Below are 21733 nucleotides of genomic sequence, written 5' to 3' on the forward strand. Positions count from 1 at the left end.
GTTATGCAAAACAGATCACAACATATGAAGTACACCAGATCACACTAAACACTTGACACTTTGGTCAGTATTTTTTGTTCCTTAACATATGTTCTATTTCTTCCAGTTGTAGTTCCAGAACTGCACATCTATTTTCAATATGACATGATGCACATTTGCACAGTACTGTATATGTTTACTAATAAGGACTTAATTCATAATGACTATGTGTTTAATAATATAGTAAATATAAAATTAATAATACTCATGACCACAGGCTGACTATCATTTGTTAAGGGGCAGAATCTACAAAAACTGAGCAACAGAGCGTATGTTATGTCACTTTTGTTCCTGAACTCCAAAAAAATATGGCAATGGCTACTGCCACAGTACCATGCCACGAAATATTGGTTTGTCTATTGCCATAGAGCCAATCAAATGATCCGAATTCTGCACTCTGAACGTTGTCCCAGTGATTGATTTTTATTCATCATAAACCTGGGCAAATTCCTCATATGAGGCAAAACAGTCGGCACGTTTCATGTTGTTTGTCTGCATGCTGAAACTGGAAGTGTGAATAGACAAACAAACCATCTTCCAGTAAGTGGTACCCTAACCTTTTCCTGTACCCAGATAGACACATGGCATGTGTGATGCTTATTGCCCCAGTACTATGGCAGCAGGGGGACAGGTTACCAGTCTACACATGATATAACGAGGGTGCTGATTGGCTCTGTGGTAATAGACAAATGAGAAAGTAGTCCCACAGGACAGTGGAAATAGACACTTCAAAAAAATATATAGTGACATGTTATTCAATCACAACCAATTTGGGAAAACAAGCATCTTAAAGTATCTGTACTATATATGTGATATAGTAAATCTTGTCAGCCATAAGCCTCTCTTCTCCCAAACTTAAGCCTTCTATTGAATATTCGTTGTGAGTGTTTTGGTGTGAGAATTGTTCTGTGATGTGTCATCAAAATAAAGGATTCTCTATGAAAGTGCTTACAATTCAAAACACATACACGAGAACATCTATTTATGGAACTGAGACTCAAACCACAGCCTGTACCCTGAGATACAAAACACATGAGAGCAACGTCTAAATACAATTTAGACTTAATCCACTTTTCACATCATTTCCTCTTTTTCTCTGTTTAAATACTCTGCATATATCTAGGGACCCTTTGCCATGCATGGGGGTTTATTTTGCATCCACTTATGGCGTAATATGGGAAGCAGGGTAGCCGACCTTAAAGTGTAGAGGGCAATAGAAGTTGAAAAAAGGTCCTGTTTTCATTTTTCACTGACTTTCAAGAGGTATTACACTTGAATTTCATCAGTTCATCCTCTTGGAAGTGAAGCACTTTGCATTTTGTGCAAACAAGCATAAAACATCTTTGTGCTCGTCAATGTTAATTACACTGATGGAAAGTATAATGAAAAATGCCCATCATTTCTACAAGATGTATGCTGGCCCGTGTAAAAGTCAAAGCGTAACCAGACTAAATTGATGTGTCATTTTGGTCTACAAAAAATGGAACAAGCTTCAATTTGATAAAGCTGTTCTTCTGAATATTAAATTGTGGCTTGTTAGATATTTGTCATTAATGTTGTACACAGGTACTGTCTGATTGAGTTAAGTGATGATGCTTGTTAAGTTACTACTACAGACTGACCTGCATCCATTTTGAGATTAAAGCAAATACAGTTCCCTGTGTTCGATTTTGGCTGTTACTGTATTTTTGTTGTGAAATTTTGGACAGTAAGTAAAGCATTTCTTTATCCAAAAGGTACAAATTGAACACTCCCAAGATTATACACAGCTAAAGAATATATTATTTACCTTATGCTTGCAATAGCGTTTGGTGCCGACTGTACTAACATTCAACCATTATGTTAGTTTTCCTCAACAATTATCTCACTAGCCTGCTATAAAAAAAAAAACAAAAAAACATCAAGACCTTAAACATTCTCAGACTACATGACGGTTGCAGACAGAGGGAACTGCTCTAAATACACCCTGGAAAACAATTATTAACACCTTGTGCTGAAAAGTGTGCACAGAAAACTATGGTTGTTTTATAAAATATGAGAATGCAAACCAATGTAAAGTTTCAGGTAATAAGTTTTTATTTAACACCATAAAGGTATTATATAACATGTTCTGGATTGCTGAAAGTTTAAGTTGCACTAGATATTTTTATGTTTTATGTTACAATCACAAAGTTGGGTGGCTTTAAGAACACATCATTCCCACTCAAACTGAGACACAGTGTTCATCCTTAATGTTACAAAAAATAACGTCTTGTGTGTTTGATACAGAGGCTAGTGGGAAATGAATCAAACAGAATATAACATTATATGAATCCTGCATAATGAAAGTTTTTTTCAGTTTTCGGGAAATGTTTTCTTGTTTTCTCATGGGACTGCCAGTGTTGGCAAACTTTGCACAGAGTAGGCTTATATTTGTTTTTATTTTTCAGCTGTTTCAAATAAAGAAACTTGTCTTTGTGTTTCTTGCGCAAAAGCTAATTATAAATGTAGTTTCTTTAAAATTGAAAGTACAATTTTAAAAAGTGAATATAGCAAATTCAATATTTAACAAGGGTTGAACCACAGAGTTCACCTGCAAAAATAACATTTTGAGTTTCCTGTTTTGAGCCAAATTGTTCTATGTTAAATTAATGGAAAATGGATTTCAGTCAACTGGTTTGTCGTGTTGCCATTTTATCAGGTTTACGCAATTAACAAAATGAAAATTTGGGCTGTTATCTGATGAGAATCCACAGGGATTCAGTATCTGTACACTTCAGTGAAGCTGCCAGATTTGAAGAGTCATATTGTGATTTCTGTGGGAAATAATGAAATTTACATTTACAAAAAGCAAGTGTTCCCCTGAGTCTACTTGGCTAAAATATCACCATGAAACAGATGTAGTGTTTGATTTATTTTGGCGCCACTCTAGTGTTGGCAACCATTTCATCTGTTCTACATGGAACAAATATGACTGTAGTGCACAGCTGAAGCACACACAGACTGATCAATTCATTATAAGGGTGTCGCATAGTTTTATTACAAGGGTCTATATGCAGTCTTTCCACTGTCAAATATTATCAGCGGATTATAGGATTATAGTGATATGAACTGAATCTGCTTGTACCCACTGTTTGGTAAATTTATGGGACCACTAGAGGGAGTAGTGAGTCACTCTACTGTTCTACGGTGAAGAAAACTAACACGTCGGGGCCTGTGACCAAAGCATCAGAGAGTGATGAGATGGCACTTTTTGAGTCAAAGAAAGGGACAAAGTGATAAAAGCGAGGCACTGATCACAGCTCTACATGAACAGAATGAGTTTGATACTTAAATCACAACGTTTCTTCTACACTTTTGATTATGAGGCTATTAAGGTAAAAAGTTATTATGTGATATTATTATTTCTGTTTTTTGCTCCATGGTTCAGACTAAACTGTGACAGTTCTGACCCTGTTTGGATGATTCCAAACAGATCTTTAGTGCAGCTACTGACAACACAAACTACAGAAAACAGAGGTGATTTGTGGTTTTACTGTGGCTGTTTTCTGTCTTAAAACACAGCTAAGCTAACAGGGCTATAATGTAAACTATCAGCTGATGCAGGATGTGAAGATTATAACTAACTATCCAAATAAGCGCTAAACAAGTGGTGCCAGGCACAATAAACGCCATCCCTCACACGTATTGTAGCTTATTTTGGCATCGATCCAACTGATGTTATCGTATATGCTTGTGATGTCAGCATATCAGTTGCCTCTATATATGTGCCAAGTTTAAAGTAAGTTGAAACAAAATTGATGTTTTCATAGACATGCGAAATTTTGCCTATTATAAATAAATGGGAGAAGAAAAACGATTTTAAAAATTCAGAAAAAATTTTAACTTTGACCTACAGTACTTTTCCCAAAATGTAACCACATCTATTCTGGGTCACTGGCAATCTATAAACCCAATTTGGTATGAATTCAACCAGTAGCTTTGCTGCTACAGACATGGGAAATTTTGCCTATTATAAGTAAATGGAAAAAAAAATAAATAAATAAAAATTCATAAAAAAATTTGAACTTTAATCTAATGTTCCCAAAATGTAATGAGATTTATTCTGTGTCACTGGCAATCTATGAACCAAAGTTGGTATGAATTCAACCAACAGTGGTTCTGCTAGAGTTTTAACAAACAAACAAACCAACAGAACCAAAAACAATACCCCTTGCCTCCCAAATTAATGAGACACTAATGAGCTTTATACTTTATTCAGTGTGTGATACAGTCTGTGGACACATAGCCTTGATTCATTGGTGGTTTTGGTTGACCTAAGTGTTTTTTTGATACCCCCTGCTGGTGACCTTGTAGAACCTCTTTATGGCAACCTTTTGCAGTTACATAATTGTAAAGGCTGAAATTTACAAGACTATTTTTGAAGATGAGTAAAGAAAGTTAAAATTAGTTTTAAGTGGTATAATTGTTGTTTTACTGTTGATTAACCCTTTCATGCATGAATTATGAGAATGTTAAGATTTTTTTTTCCGGAGTGTTTTTATTCCTCTTTAGGCATTAAAAAAACAATACAATTGAAAAAAAAAAAAAAAAAACTGTATGAACTTATTTTTCATGGATTAGTAAAAATGTCCACTCAGCTGGACACCATTTTTTTTAAATTTTTGAAGCAAAGAAACATGTATTTACTGATATACTGTGTGAAAACTATGAAATAAAAACATGTTTAATGCAGCTAATCTGATGTTTTCTCACATTTTAAGATACTGTAATACTAGTTATTACTCACTTTATGGAGATAATATGAAAAAAAAAACACCTTTTTGTTTAAAAAAAAAAAAAAAAAAACAACTGTTAATTACAGTCTAATAATAATGGTGTATGAAGAACAGCAAATTTACAATAACGATATGAATTACAGTGTATGGGATGATGCATAAGTGTCCACTGTGTTGGCTGATATGGAACTAAAACAACAAAACCCATGAATATACAAAAGAACAGCTGTAGAATAACTGTCCACTGTAGTGACCACTATGCATGAAAGGGTTAATTACATTGAAATCTACAGTTTGTGTGAAATCTCTCATTGACTACCTATTGGAAAATACATCAGCTCTGTATTTGCGGTGTGTGAAGTGTGAGAAGGGATGCAGAGTGTGTGTTCCAGCTTCAGCTTTAGCGACTACAGGCCGATGTTAAGGGAAGAAATCCAGCTGTACTGTCAGTGTGCTTCTTGGACCTATCATTGATCTTCTGTATGCTGAAAAGCATCAGTGAAATAATGCCGCTGCCTCTTGTGAAGGCCGCTGACACAATGCCACGCACAGCTACACACAGCCGTACACTCAACAGTGACAGAACAGAACAGGAAGAAACTCCAAGCTGAAAAACATGTAAAGTGTAAGTACTTTCATGCTTCACTTCACTTCCCCTGCCTGCAGCACCGGTGACAAATTCAACTGGGAGCTGAGCTGGAAGGAACGACAGAGCTTCAGTTGACCTCTCCTCACCAACAGAGAGAAATTACATCACAGCATTACTCCTAAATGCATTCTGTGACTAAAGTTTAGGTTTGATGTTGCAGTTTTGATAAAGTTAAAGAACTTCTATATCTTACCTATGTGTCGTTGGTGTATCCCGATAGTTGGATTGGTTTGTAGATGGGCTTGTGTCTCATTCTGGCGCCACAATGAAACTTTAAAGACCCAGAACTATTTTTAATGCAACTTCCAAACTCATTGATTTGTCACTATTCATTTTACTCTTACTCTCTGTACTTTGCATTTTTTGGTGAAAATCGGGTATTTTCAATATTTAATTAACTGATCATGTAGACCAGGGGTGTCAAACATGTGGTCCGGGGTCCAAATGTGGCCTATCAAAGGTTCTAATCCAGCCCGTGGGATGAATTTGTGAAATGCAAAAATTACACTGAAGATATTCACAAAAATTTTGGTTTAGGTTCCACATATAGACCAGGAAAAATATTATCATAATAACCTATAAATACATACAACTCCAAATTTTTCTCTTTGTAAATGTAAATATTTTGCATGTAATTTTCCTGTATTTACAGGGTGGGGAAGCAAAATTTACAATGAACATTTAGTTGTTTTTTCTCAGCAGGCACTACATCAGTTGTTTTGAAACCAAACATATATTGATGTCATAATCATACCTAACACTATTATCCATACCTTTTCACAAACTTTTGCCCATATGAGTAATCAGGAAAGCAAACGTCAAAGAGTGTGTGATTTGCTGAATGCACTCGTCACACCAAAGGAGATTTCAAAAATAGTTGGAGTGTCCATAAAGACTGTTTATAATGTAAAGAGGAGAATGACTATGAGCAAAACTATTACGAGAAAGTCTGGAAGTGGAGGAAGCAACAAAAAACGTACCAAAGCTTTTATTAAAGCTCTCAAATCCAAAATCCTAAAGGATCCAACCAAATCCATGAGAAAAATGGCAATTGAACTTGAGGTAGACAACAAGACCATTAGAAATGCAGTAAAATATGATTTGAAGTTAAAATCTTACACAAGAACACCAAAACACTTGTTGACAACAGCAACAAATCCAACTTTTGCAATTTTTGGGAATCATGTTTATGGCCGCCTTCTAGCCCAGATCTAAACCCTCTGGATTCTGCTATTTGGGGCGTTTTAGAACATGCTACCAATAGAACATCACACAGCAATGTCGACTTTCTTAAAGATACTATTAAAGAAGAATGGGAGAAGTTGTCACCGGAATATTTGAGGAACACTTGCGCAAGTTTCAGGAAGCGTGTGAAGGCAGTTATTGAAAAAGGAGGACACATAGAATAAAAACATTTTCTATTATGTACATTTTCTTGTGGCAAATAAATTCTCATGACTTTAAATAAACTAATATTGTAAATTTTGCTTCCCCACCCTGTACACTAAAACAAAAAATCATTTCACAGAGAATGTAAATATCCTGAAAAAATATGAAAAACCTGAAAAAAAAGTGTAATTTTAACAATATTCTGCCTGTTATTAAATGTTTAGTGTATTTGTAGATCCACTGTGAACTTTAAGTTGTAATAAACATGACGTCAATGATAAACTGAGGCAGAATATCGTTCAGATTGCACTTATTTTTCTTAACAAATTTTAGGTTGTTCATGTTATTCTCATTGTTTTAAAGGACAGTTTGTAGATGTAAACATTTTCCTCATGTAAGGAAAGTTTGGCGTTGACTTTCTTTATATATAATTACGTCATTATTTCAATGGTCCGGCCTACTTCAGACCAAATTTGGCTGAATTTGGCCCCTGAACTAAAATGAGTTTGACACCCATGATGTAGACATTCATAAATGCTCAGAAGTGACTTTTCAGCAAAATATTTCATCAGCTGAACATATAAAGTGAAAGATTAAAAAAAAAACAGACATCTATTCCAGCTGCAAAATGTACTGAATGTGTGCATTTAAAAAAAAAAAGAAAAAAGCTAAATAAAACAGCTTATATGGGGTGGATAGAAAGTGTCCCCAAAACCACTGTTATTTATCAAACTACATGGGTTTTCTTGATGATTCAGTGTTGCAGAAAATAATGGGTTTCTACGTTCTACATTCTAAAACAGATACATTTAAACCCAAATATAATGCTCAGAAACTGGATTTGACCTGAATTACTTATATGTGCTGATAGCTTCAAAAGTTATTTAACATTTTAGATCAGTAAATATAATATAACAACTTATTAATCACTGCAGTAATTATCCAATGGGAGGGTCTGAACTATTTGCTTAGTTTAATGCAGGTAGTGACTTTGGCTGGGCTGTGGATAACCTCTACATAGTTCATCAGTGAATGATTAGAAATAATATTTTCCCTTTGTTTGTTGTTTTGTATTTGATTAAACATCTGTTTTGTTTTGGTCCTTAAACCTAAAACTAAAATTCCTTCAAAAGTTGCTTACAAGTGTAATTTCTGTGACAAAGGACGATGTAGTAGGAGTATTATGTTGACCCAGAGTTGCACAAAGAAATACATCTCCTCTCTGAACCACACGACTGTACTGTTAATACAGTCTGTCTTATTTAAGTCTGTCTGTCCACATTCACACATTTTTAAGGCATTGCTTTACTTTATTTATCTGCTGTGATTTTAAAATAGACTATATTCTCATTGTATTACTCTATAATTGTTGAAATTTATAAAACTAAAGATGGTAAAGATGTGTAAAGTTTTAACAGCCAAGCGTAAAAGAGTGTATAGTTCTTTGAGGGTCCATGTGATCCATATTAGATGATGAAAACAGCAGAGACCAGCAGAGGTTCAAGGATAGGATTTGATTGCTTATTCTGTGATACATGATTTCTACTATCTATACTTAAATATTGTTTGTCAATGCATACAACTAGAAGTATGTTCCCAGAAATCGTACATATTCCTAGATAATATGTCTGTTATCCCTGAAGCTGGGAACATGACAGCTGAGAAAAACATGCCTACACAATATTTCTACCACAGATCATAACTGTCTGGACAGGATTAGCTTCTGTGATTGTATTTGCTTTTTCTTTATAAAATCAATGCACAGTGTGGCATGTCTTTGAATTATGTTTTGACATTTGTACATAGCTGACCATATTGATTTTAATAGCGTCAGATTTTCTTTTTAGTCATTTTAATTGGCCTGTGAAAATATCAGCCACAGTAGAAAGGAACGTGACAAAGCAGAAAATCAATTATAAGCAAAGAGTTTTCACTGCTGGAGTCATATTTTATGTTTAGTGGAAGTCTTTTTAGAGGTCCTGTTTGTTTAGAAGGACACATCCTTCACCTCTCTGTCAGTAATCCTAAATGACTTATGGTACGCAGTTTTATTACCTCCCCCTAAACTCAATCTAACCCTAGAAGTAAAAGTTTTATGCAAAGATTTTTGTCGCAGGATAAAAGCTTCTATAGTGAGCGTGATCCATCATGAAACCGAGTTTTCCTCATGAAAACTTTAAAAGTTTATTTATGCATCCATTTGCTATCAAGCCTCGGGCTTTTTTTGTATATTTTGTATGTGTGTGCTTGTATGTGCGCATGTTTGTGTGTTGCCCGATGAACCATAACTCTGCTTTCTGGCACATTAATCCATCACATGCAAACAATATGCATAAGGAAGTGGAACCTGAATGCAGAGTTTTGTATCTGGATTCATTTGTTTATTATTTCTATTTTCAACCTCAAATATTTAACACAGTAGGGGATTAGTTTCTAACGGTAACATTTTAAACTAAGCATTTCTTGTTTTATGGCACATAACAAAGTAGGTCCTGCCAGCTTGCAGGGATACAATAATTCTGTAAAGAAAGATTTGTGTGCAAATATAGGCATGCAGTAAGAACAGTGGGTTTTACAAAGATAGGAAATTAACAACAAAAGAGTGAAGTAAAAATATTCACCTATGCATACAGGGAAATTAAGACTGTCTCAAACATCAGCAGTATTACTGTTGTACCAGAGCAGCAAGTTTGACAGTAATTAAAGCATTGTTTTATTATCAGGCCCAGTAGTTCTGCTTCTATTCAAGCTTTTAACTTCGGTATAATTTGAATTTAATACTGCAGGGTCAGGATCCATCATCTGTAGATTGTAGGTTTGTGCTTTTATTTATAGGTCTATTAATACCAGTATATAAGCAGGTAGACCCAGTTAAATGACCCTTTAGGAAAAAACATGTGATGCCTCATGCATCACAGTAAGGTCAGTTTTGTTTTATTGCATCAAAGAGGACTTGATACCTGGTTATTTTTACCTAATTGTTCATTGTTCCTGGCCTTGCATTCAACTCAACTGTTTTTCAAAGATTATTTTTACATTGAGTGTCATTTTGTTTTAAGTTGTGTCAAAGTCAAGGCAAGATAGCAAGTTATAAACCACTTTAAATACAATTAAAGTGATTTTAACCCATGAAGACCCAGTGCTATTTTTGTGGCAGTTCTCAAATTAATTTTTCTCTTTTTTAAAACTTTCTTAAGTGATTTATTACCATTTAATATAATATTATCCTCTGTATTTTGCTTTTTTCAGTGAAAATCATGTTTTTTTCTGTATTTAATTCACTGATCATGTGGATATTTAGAAATCCATACCTTTTCAGAAACTTTTGCCCATATGAGTAATCAGGAAAGCAAACGTCAAAGAGTGTGTGATTTGCTGAATGCACTCGTCACACCAAAGGAGATTTCAAAAATAGTTGGAGTGTCCATAAAGACTGTTTATAATGTAAAGAGGAGAATGACTATGAGCAAAACTATTACGAGAAAGTCTGGAAGTGGAGGAAGCAACAAAAAACGTACCAAAGCTTTTATTAAAGCTCTCAAATCCAAAATCCTAAAGGATCCAACCAAATCCATGAGAAAAATGGCAATTGAACTTGAGGTAGACAACAAGACCATTAGAAATGCAGTAAAATATGATTTGAAGTTAAAATCTTACACAAGAACACCAAAACACTTGTTGACAACAGCAACAAATCCAACTTTTGCAATTTTTGGGAATCATGTTTATGGCCGCCTTCTTGTATTTTGCTTTTTTCAGTGAAAATCATGTTTTTTTCTGTATTTAATTCACTGATCATGTGGATATTTAGAAATGTTCAGATTCAATTTGACAGTTATTATATCAGAAACAAAGACAGCTTAAGAAAAAATGACTTTTTCAGCTAAGTTATCAATAACTGGATGAAAACATACATGCCTCCATCCACTGTCATTTATCCAACTCCATGGTTTTACTGGTGAATCAATGTTGTAGAAGATGACGGTGTTTCCATGTTCATTACGGAGCCTCTGAACGTCCAAATGGGTCATATCTGATGACTATGAAAAGATGACAAATCAGTAGATGATTTTGGTTGCCAGTGGCTGTTTGGGTCTTTATGGGTTAAGCAGCATTAAATACAATATCATGGTATGAATATGACAAAAATTAATAGAAAAATCAGTATGTCTGTAATGAGAGTGACTTTTGAAGTAACTTCAAAACAAGCTAATATTCTAGTTTCTCTGATCTCCTCCAGGAAGTCATTTCACAACAGAATTTCAAGGTTTGAGCAGTGAATATCCCAGGATGAGCCTCCAGGGGAACAACTGTATCATTTATTCTAAAACACAGGGAGCCAATGAAGCCGTTTTAACTTCAGTACAATATGTTTTGTCCTATTGGTACCTGTAAACGTAGAGTAGCAGCCAAACAAAAAATATTAAATAAAAATGTATGTGTTTTAGCTAGCTTGAGTGAAGACTGTATTTGGAATATAGTCACTGTTTTATGATGGTATCGGACAAGCCTTATGTTGATCTCTCCACAGTCAATAAATAAATAAATAAATAAATAAATAGTTTTCTTTGTGCAAAAACACAAGACTTTGTTCCTACAGATGTGTCAAACAGTTTGTTCATTGGTTGGGATCTGACCTACCATGTTATAACACAAAAGAGCAAAGTAAAGCAGTGGAAATGCACCCAAGTTGTAACCAAAATACATTTCTTAAGGTGGTTGAAATACATTTTGCTGTTGCCTCCATGCTTCAGCTTCAGTACTACTGTCTGCTTCTTCCAAACTGGAGGTGACACAACCATCTTCTACTGTAAATAATAAACAGAATATGAACAAATATCACATACAACACCACATCTCTGAAATATCTTTTATTGTTTAGTTCTTTTTTTTTTGTATCATTCTGTCATGGTATTGCTTTAATAGTCCATATACAGGGTGGGGAAGCAAAATTTACAATGAACATTTACTTGTTTTTTCTCAGCAGGCACTACGTCAATTGTTTTGAAACCAAACATATATTGATGTCATAATCATACCTAACACTATTATCCATACCTTTTCACAAACTTTTGCCCATATGAGTAATCAGGAAAGCAAACGTTAAAGAGTGTGTGATTTGCTGAATGCACTCGTCACACCAAAGGAGATTTCAAAAATAGTTGGAGTGTCCATAAAGACTGTTTATAATGGAAAGAAGAGAATGACTATGAGCAAAACTATTACGAGAAAGTCTGGAAGATACTATTAAAGAAGAATGGGAGAAGTTGTCACCTGAATATTTGAGGAACACTTGCGCAAGTTTCAGGAAGCGTGTGAAGGCAGTTATTGAGAAAGGAGGACACATAGAATAAAAACATTTTCTATTATGTACATTTTCTTGTGGCAAATAAATTCTCATGACTTTCAATAAACTAATTGGTCATACACTGTCTTTCAATCCCTGCCTCAAAATATTGTAAATTTTGCTTCCCCACCCTGTACATATTGTTATGAGTGTACACATTAGTGTCTGTGTGTGTGTGTGTTTTTGTACCCTGCTGCTGTTGTGAAATAACGTACGTTGTGTATATGTGATATAGTTGAATTGCAGCTTCAAGGTTTCAGTTGATGATGATTGGGAGAACTTGTCAGACCAGCAAGCCCTTCAGTGGATAAGCACGCGTCACTTTATTTGATGAGTGTTTGAAAATACTCAAGCTGAAGGTGGAAAAGATTTCCCTGTCTGACTCAGAGGACAAGGCCACTCCTATGCTGAATGGCTCTTTAGTTCGTTCAAGTCTCACATGACCTCTGGTCGCAATTGCAATGTGAAATAATGATCTTTTAAAAGTGCTCAAAGGAGTGAGTGCAGAGGCCTGTCAAAAGCCTGGGATTACCTGAAGGAGGAGATGCTTGCTTTAAATAGCGTTGGTGTTTCATGTGGTGACACTTAGATGGACACAAGTGTTTCTGCTAACCGTCACTTTAAAAGCGGGTAGCGGTTGTTTTAGATTGTGCCTCGTTGTCTGGCCTCTGATGGATTCTTCTCAAGTGTGGTTTTTTTTTTCTCGCTCTCTTTGTTTTTCACTGTGATAGACAGCAAGGCATTGACACATGGATTCAAGATCCACACTGGAGCAAACAGCAGCACAGATAATTTAATCCAGAATTGGCTTGTCACAGGCTTTATGAGCTTCAGAAAGGCAATAAAGTTGTTGTCTATTCTTGACTTAAGTGATGTCTCTCTCTGTCATGTGAGGAGACAATAAAGACCATCTCTTCTCTGCAGGTGGAGTCTCCGCTAGCTGTGGATGCAGTTCTTGGAGAGTCACCGTTCTCCGTCACAGATGACAAGGTTTCCATCACTGAGATGCGGGTTCACGCTGTTTCAGGCCTCACCATGTCACTGCAGCCCAGTCCTGGAAACAGTCACACCATGGTGGCCAAAGCAACAGGCATCCAGACGCTGACTGCACCCAAACAGGTACAGCATCATACAACACAATGCACAAAAAAAACAGAAATAAAGGATTTGCTTCGTAGTATGTGTCTAAAAAAATCCACATGGATAAAATAAAGCTGGTACATAAACAGATATAACTTATTGATATACATTCATAAATCTGAGCCAAAACCAAAGTGTTTTCTGTCATAAAATAACACACACTGCTACAAAAGATTAATTGATCTCAGAGACAGGATGGAACTGTACATGGAACTGGTTCAGTGAGTGGTTACATCTTATTCTACTTTAACGCCACCAATAGTGAACATTTCCTCCATTTTACAGTATTTGTCTCACAACTTATCTGTTGATTTTAAACTGAAAAATGAAATGTTCAATTAAGGATTGAAATTAAACTTATTTTCATTTTAAAGTAAATAAAGTCTTCATAAACCCTGTTGGATTCTTGGGAAAAAGCTGAAAACAGGGCTTTTAGTCGTAGGTCCTTCCTATAGGACACTACAAACATGATGATCTTGCAAAATATGATGCTTCTCTGTGGAGTACCCAACAGTATATGCAGTTATTCAAATCAGATCAACCTTAAACATGTAGAATAGAACAGAATAGAATAGAATAGAATAGAATAGAATAGAATAGAATAGAATAGAATAGATCTTTATTGTCACTGTCACAGGAACAATGAAAGTCAGTTTAGCAGCTCAGTTCACTTTAGCAGCAAAAACACTTCGGGCCTGATTTACTAAAGGTTTACGCGTGTAAAAAACGTGTGCAAACTCGACTGCGCATGCAGAAACATGTTGAAGCTTATCTACAAACAGGGCACACCGAAGGCTGCGCCTCTCAAATGGGCAAAATAACATGCCCAACCCATTTAGCGTGTTTGCCCTGATGAATATGCAATATGGGCGTTTCTGCCAGAACATGCAAAATTATTGGGAGGAGTAAATGTAAATATTTATTTAGCGCATGCAATGTGGTTTAACAAACCTGAAGCTGATTGCAGTGGCTGATTTTGCATCTATATTTAGCACGTCTGAAAGGCAGGTTTTCACCGGCACAGCTTTGCACAAAACTGGCTGCAGTTGTTGTGGCGAGGAGGAGGCATAGTCCCAACCAAAGGCAACACAGAGAATGAATCTGTTCTGATCACATCCACATTTATGGAGTGACAGAAGAAAAAAAATAATTATTTGAGACATATGGCCCCCCACTTTATGGGCCTGCCCCCCATGCCTGGTTCCACCAGCAGCACATCACCATTAGGCCAGGACCGACTACTGAGAGACGTCTCTTTCTCTCTTTCTTTCTCTCTCTCTCTCTCTCTCGCGCGCGTGCAAGGGAGACTGAACGGTACGGGTTCTAGCGCTGCACAACACACACATACACACACACACACACACACACAAACAGTGATGTCCACGGTGTTGTGACTGGACTCCTGAACCGGCTATATAAGCAGTTTTTTGTTTTTTTTTTAATCATGCCCACGGAATTAAAAGTTTTCGTTCACCATACAGAGTGGCATAAAGAGAGAAGGTATTTATTTCACTAATAACACACTTCACCACTGATAAAATACAACAGAGAAATACCTATTCACCCCTTGGTGTGGAAAAAGAACTTCATATTTATGAGTGCTGGGATATCCCAGAGCAGTTTTTACAGCCCACTGTCTCCATGACGACAACCAGTAGCACACGCAAAATCCTCATTTAATTAGGGCGGTCTCTAAGACTTTGCGCCTGTTGTCATTTGCGCAGGCAGTCTTAGTTGATCACCCCTGACACGCAAATCAATAGCACGCGCATATTTTAGCGCGAGCAAGCACATTTGCGCCTGTTATTTGTGATCTTAGCAAATCAGGCCCTTAGTGCAAAAAGGACTGTATAAGAAAAAAATTAAATAAAAAATATCACAGAGTATTAAAGAAATATGAATCTGTTCGTAATTATATGTTTATGTGTTTGAGTCATAAATCCCGTATTGTGAACGTAGGAATGATTCATATTGCTCTAAAGTAGACCTAGATCATTCTGATGTGTTCATCTTCTGTATTTAAGATCTTGCATTTAAAGCCTCACGTTCTATGTTCTAGACTGTATTCCCCAAGCAGAACGTCTGACAAATATTTAAGATGGTGGTGAGGAGACACATCTAGATTCTTACTGCTTTACTCCAGATGACTTTCACTGATCCCCACATACAACTGTCAGTCAAGGCTGTGAATGGCAGCTCTCCTCTTACTAATGTGGACTCTTGGGGAATTGTGTGGTGTGGTTTTAATGGTGTGGATAAATACTGTAACATTTGAGTTTAAAAGTGTAGGTGGACTCATTAGAACAGCCAGTAAGAACCCATACATGTCAGACCCAGGATAACTTCATATCACATCATAGATGCATTCAGAAAATAAATAAATGTCCAGAATTCTTCTTTTATAACAGTTTAAAAATGTATTGCACGTATTCAGCAGCAGTTCATGATTATTCATTATTGTAGCATAGATTGAAATGACAGAACTGTAAAAAAATAAATGGAAAAATAAGCCTTTGACTCATGCATCTTTAACACCATCACGTATTGATATATCAGGAAAATAGTCTCATAATGGTCATAAATATGTATGATGTAATTTGTAAATAAAAAAAAACACAAGTTATGTCCAACATTTTGTGTCCCAGTCTACACATAAACGCTGATCACCTTGAACATGTAAAAACATGTGACATTGCATTTGTACATTTCCAAAATGCTTTCATAGTGCTGTGTGGATTTGAATATCCATTTGTGAGTCCACAAATTTCACATAAATTGTTTTACATATTTGCAAATCCTGTTTTTCAACTATAGATCGTTTAATATACATTGCGAGATTATTCTCAGTTCATGCAATAATATAAATGAACATAATTTGGCATGATATTATTTGGTAACGTCTAGGAATTTATCATTAGAAATACTTTTTTTTTAGCTGGATATATGTAGAAAAATTTAATTCCACTGAATGTCATTCATTTTGAACTGCAAATTAGTTTCTTTTGATGATGGTTTATGGCATTATTGTGTGTACATTTTTCATCGGAATAGGTCATGTTCCTATGCACTATACTTAATAAACCCGGGTCTTTCTATATCTAAATATGACAGTGGAACAGTCATAGATGTCAGTGCAGTCACATCATAGTTGACAATGAACTCCACATGCCTCAGTAGCAATTAGCTCCATGTTTCTCAGTGTCTTTCTCCGGTGTCTTAAAATTAAGTTTATTTCCAAATCCCCTCAGTGGCTTCATATCAACAATCTGCCTCTAGTTTCACTTCAGAGTAATAAAATTATTTCAGAGCTAAATCTTTTAAGCTCCAGCCAGCATTGTTAGCAAGGACACCAGTTAAAAGCAGCTGCAGTGAACTAATAAGTATTCTTGGTGCTGCTCTATTGTAACCTTCGTATTAACTAAGCCTGGAAAAACACTTCCCGTAGGTCTAAATGCTTTGCTAAAGTGGATTTTGTTACTTGACTGAGAGGTGTAAGATGATGTTGGGGTGGAAATAAAAAAAGAGCAAAGTGCTCTTTTCTTTGCCACGAGTAAATATTTCGACAATTCTAAGCGAAAAATTAATTGGCAGCCCTGCTTCACCTAGGGAGAAGTGTGTGTAGGTGTGTATGTGTGTGTGTGTGTGTGTGTGTCTAGCCTTCTTTTTCTTCTCTGCCCTTTCATTGGCCTGCAGGTTGCTAAAAATGCAACGACAACCACATCAAGCATCAGTGAGGGAGAAGCGAGCATTAAATTCCAATTTTTCTTGCTTTCCGCTTCTTGGCCACCTTGAAATTTAATTATTGTAATGTATTGTCCTAAGTACTCTCCAAGGCCAGGCCATAAAAGGCAGCCAATTCCTCTGCCGGCGGAGCTCTCAGAGGAGTACTGCAGCTATTTCAAGCCATTTGATTCTGTTTCACAGCAAAACTTTCCTAATGTCCTCTATTACACTAGAAATGAATGAAACACATAAACTATGGATGGAGACAGTTGGACAATCAAGGTCTCTTTGCATTTTTCTCTTTTCTACTTGACAAAATCCAAGACTTTTCAGTGCTTGAAGGTCCACCATAAAGCATATCTACAGTTACGCCAAGATACCACTGTGCAAAAGAGCAGATGTATTGGGTATTAATGAAACTGAACAGGATTATTACCACTGGAGTTGATGCAGATATTTGCAGTGAACTGTTTTTCTATAATTGCATAATTTATAATCCAAGCTGCTTCTGTTGCCATAAACCACAAATCAAACTAGGCAAGAGAATCAACTGCACCATTAATGCACATTAAGTTATGAAAATACACTGAATACATTACTTCATTAAGCCCAGATACAGCACATGTGTAGAAGGTGCAGTGTGTATGTGCTAGTCCCATTAGAACTGAATGGAACATGGGTACGTTGTACATGATGTCTGTGTTTTAAAGACACTCAACTGCAGAAAAAGAAGAAGAAATAAACCAAAACACAATTTAATCACTTTATGCTAGCTCCACTGACAGTTAGTCAATGTTGAAGAGGCATTACTAGTTATCCTGTAAAATGTCATTACTAATGACAGTAGTTTGATAACTAATTCAACAAGGTAACTTATTAGTTATTGATTACATTTGTTACACAAATGGGCATTAATGAATTACAAGGGCTGGGAGAGAAGTCATCATATATTGTATAGGAAGGCTACATAAGGGCTTGGCCAAGGGAGTAACGGAGTGAGAAAGCACTCTGCACCAATACTAATCATTCCATGTCTCTTTTTAAAAATGAATTTAGCAGCAACCATACAGTAATAGCTCACATTGCAGGTCTAAGCAGGTACTTTAACATTGCCATTTAGGAATAATGACCAAATATTTAATAAAAACATGAATTTATTATCATTGACAAAGTAACAAATTGAGTAAAAATATACAGCAGTTATTCAAGGTTTGGAAAAAATGCCAAAAAGTGCTGTTCCTCAAGGAAAGTGCAAATATTCCGCATATCACACTTTTCTTAATATATGACAGTAGATTATATCCAAAAATGAAACTGATATCATTACCCCCACCAGGAGGTATTGTGATCACTTTGCTTTGTGTGTGTGTGTGTGTGTGTTTGTTTGTTTGTTTGTTAGCAACTTTACAGGAAAACTGTTCCAACCATCGTTACCAAATTTTACCCACAGATAGGCCTAGGCCCTGGGATGAACCCATTAAATTTTGGGCGAAGTAGGCCAAAGTTCAAGGTCACAGCAAGGTCACAAAATCTCAAATTTTCCTATCTCTCATCATTGAGCAATTTTCAAAAATTCATAAAAAATTCAAAACGACTCCGATTAGCCTCCAGTTTGATACACCCTGTAGCTTATAACAATATCTTGTATCTGGCACAAATTGTCCACATCCACTGTGGAATGTGGACTCTGTGGACATTTCAATTTAACATTGAAAATCCCATTTACCACACATTTTTCATTATAACTTAACAAATGATTGGAATTTAATCTAATTTGACATACACATGACTGGTACCAAGCTTCAACTTTTTCTGCTGTTTGAGACAACCTTGAAACGGTTTAATTTAAAAAGAAATAGTCGATCTACACATGCACACCATTCAGGGTGCTTAGCAGAGGTTTGCATTCTCTGAACACTTGTTTTTATTTTAGTTTTAAAAGACACTAATTCATGGTAACGGAGTGAGAATCCAAAAAAGTAACAAAGTGAGGTGTTTGTTCAGTGTGATGCACCATAATAATAATAATCAAAAATTTTATTAAGATACTGATAAAATGATCAGTCTTTGGTGACATATGTTTCATTACTGTATTTAATACATATCTGTCTGCTGTTTTGTTTTGTTTTGTTTTTTATAACAAATAACATTCAAAATCATTATAGTATTTGGTTATTATGAAATATAAGAATAGACACAGGCATATATTTAGAATGTATTTATTTACGCATTGCTATTTACATTCTAAATTTATGCTGTATACATTCATTTACAACTTTAACTGTTCTTAATTTACACTGTATTCTCATATATGTTCTTATATATCCAGTTGTTATTCAGGTACAAATTAAATAAACACAATTTTAGAAACTAGAGGTATATGTTTTTCATGCTGAGTAGTCAAAAATATTGTTTTAGAGAAAAAAAAAATTGACCCTGATGTTCACTTTCGCTTGGCCAGGCCCATTATTAAAGTGCAAAGTAAATGTAATTTTAATCCATTCAAGTTGTGAGAAAAAAATATTAGTCAAAATGTCATTAAATCTTAATATATTCTTAATGGTTAAACGTTTATATGTGTAATAGAACTCCCAATCATGTGAAAGCAGGAAATTCATCATCAACAGTTCTAACATTGCAGTATGTTTAAGCTGTATTTCCCAGTTTAAAAATGTATCCCCAAAACAATAAGATAAATATGTTATAAGTGAAGTAGTTGGAAGAGCTACATGACTAAATCTTGGACTGTGTACGAAAGTCTGACGTCATTGAGCTGTAAAACTCACTTTTTGGTCCAAACAATAACAGTGGAAACCGTAACTTTGTTATTTAATGTGGCACAAGTATTTAACTGAAATACAATGAGTCACTCCTAAAGAGGTGACGTCATCCTCACTGTCTCTCTCATTATGTGCTCAGAGTCACTGAGGTTGTCTGCACAGCTTCAGCAGGATTAAATAATACTTTCTGACCTCGCTCTCAAAGACTGAGGTAAAATTTGCTAAGGCAGGAGCCATTTTGATGTTGGAGACATGTATCACATTCAGTCTATTGAGCTGTTTGACATGATCCTAGATGTACTATGTTTATTACAAATTGTAACTTTGTTGGCTCATAAATTCATCTCTCAAATGGAAAAACATCATATGAGTAAATGGTGACACACTTCTAACTCAATCCAAACATTATTTCTCTCTCTATTGACTACTGTTACTTATTTTCCAAAATTAGGTCCTATGGGACACCTGAACTGTCAGGACTTCAGCCCTATATAACATTTTTAAAGTACCCTTCCCACCACTGACTCCAAATGAAGTACTTATGGATTCACTAACAGAATACATTTGCATTTGTTTTGTAATTTAATTGCGTAACATCATTACATGTAACCAGTTACTCCAACACTGTGGTTACTTTTTAATGTGTGAACAAGCTGCGCTCACAGTGGCCGTTCAAATGCTGCCTTCATTACAGAGACAGCAGTGATGCACTTGACTCTGCAGGAGACCAGTGTTGTCAGATAACCACTATGCAGCCGATATGGTGGTTTATCATGTTCCTCTATAGGGGAGTAACAACAGTAAAGAGTAGTAGAAAATACCAAATGAGAGAATCAGGCACGGCAGACATGAAGAGCCAGACTGGAGCTCATCATTCGAGGCACATGCTGCTGCTGTTTGTGCCTTATCGGGCCGTGCTGCAGAGTCGAGGCTGTGTTGTAGCCTTCAGGACAATGCAGTGATTCCTGCCACCCCTTCCTCCTCCTCTGTGCTTGAAAGTGGTTCGCTGGTGTGTACATCAGAGGCAGCGTGTCAGGGCTTGTACTCAGCACAGGGTACTGCGGATGTTCACAAATGCTCTGGAGATTTACGGATTGGAGCAAGTCCAGAACTTCAAAGGCTCAGTAGGGAACAGATATTCAAATCACGGTCACTGCCATGAAAGAATGGGAACTGAACCGTTGAGATATTCCTGGGAGAGATATAAACACCAGCAGAGAGACTTATTACACATTTTAAAACTATATTAAGGCAGCATGTTGTTTACTTATTAACTTAGCCATCGTGCTTATGCGTAAGTCTTATAACTTCCAAAGAACTATCACGTAGCTGTAGTTCTACAAAGAAACCGACTGTATTTATTAGAGTAGAAACTACATTATTATCCCCTACTTAACCTGCACTTCACCCCCATCACCTAGATCAGTAACAGAAGACAGAATTGTATTTGTTTGAAGTGGATGGTTTAACCCAAGTTAAACCGTAACCCCTTGTTGACTATTGTTGTGAATTTGAGTCAAATGCCACTGTTTTCAGAATGAGGTGCTGTTCAAGAGTCTCTCTGAGTGGACATGTGTTACTTGGGTACCTATGATTCCTGATGTTCATGGATCAACGTCAAAATCCTGTCTCAGTAACACTGTTATTAATTTCATGACATTCTACTGATTTTTGGATCACTTTTGTTTGATCAATGAATCAATAGCAGCATCAAAAAAATAAATAATATTTGTTTAATTGCTATCGTCCAAATGATGCCTATTAGGCCTAATGTCACTAATTAGCATGGTATATTCAAATTGTTAACATCCACTCAATTTAGAATCTGCTTGACAACAACACAAATCATTTCTTTTTTATATAAGTGCAAATGAATTTAGAAAGTAAGGGATTACTGGCAACAGAGGAA

The 21733-nt window shown here is 35.8% G+C and overlaps 1 protein-coding gene across 2 annotated transcripts in view; it reads left to right on the forward strand.

The window, feature by feature from the left end:
• The window catches only part of tmem132e (transmembrane protein 132E), a 735885-nt gene that overhangs the window by 707820 nt on the left and 6332 nt on the right, over positions 1-21733 (forward strand). For both annotated transcript variants that reach the window (XM_030154381.1, XM_030154380.1), the window contains exon 8: positions 13106-13300. In XM_030154381.1, the coding sequence (XP_030010241.1) occupies positions 13106-13300 (195 nt within the window). The remainder of the gene's footprint in view (positions 1-13105; positions 13301-21733) is intronic.

The sequence above is a fragment of the Sphaeramia orbicularis genome, chromosome 14 (genome assembly GCF_902148855.1).
Source record: "Sphaeramia orbicularis chromosome 14, fSphaOr1.1, whole genome shotgun sequence".
NCBI lineage: Eukaryota > Metazoa > Chordata > Actinopteri > Kurtiformes > Apogonidae > Sphaeramia > Sphaeramia orbicularis.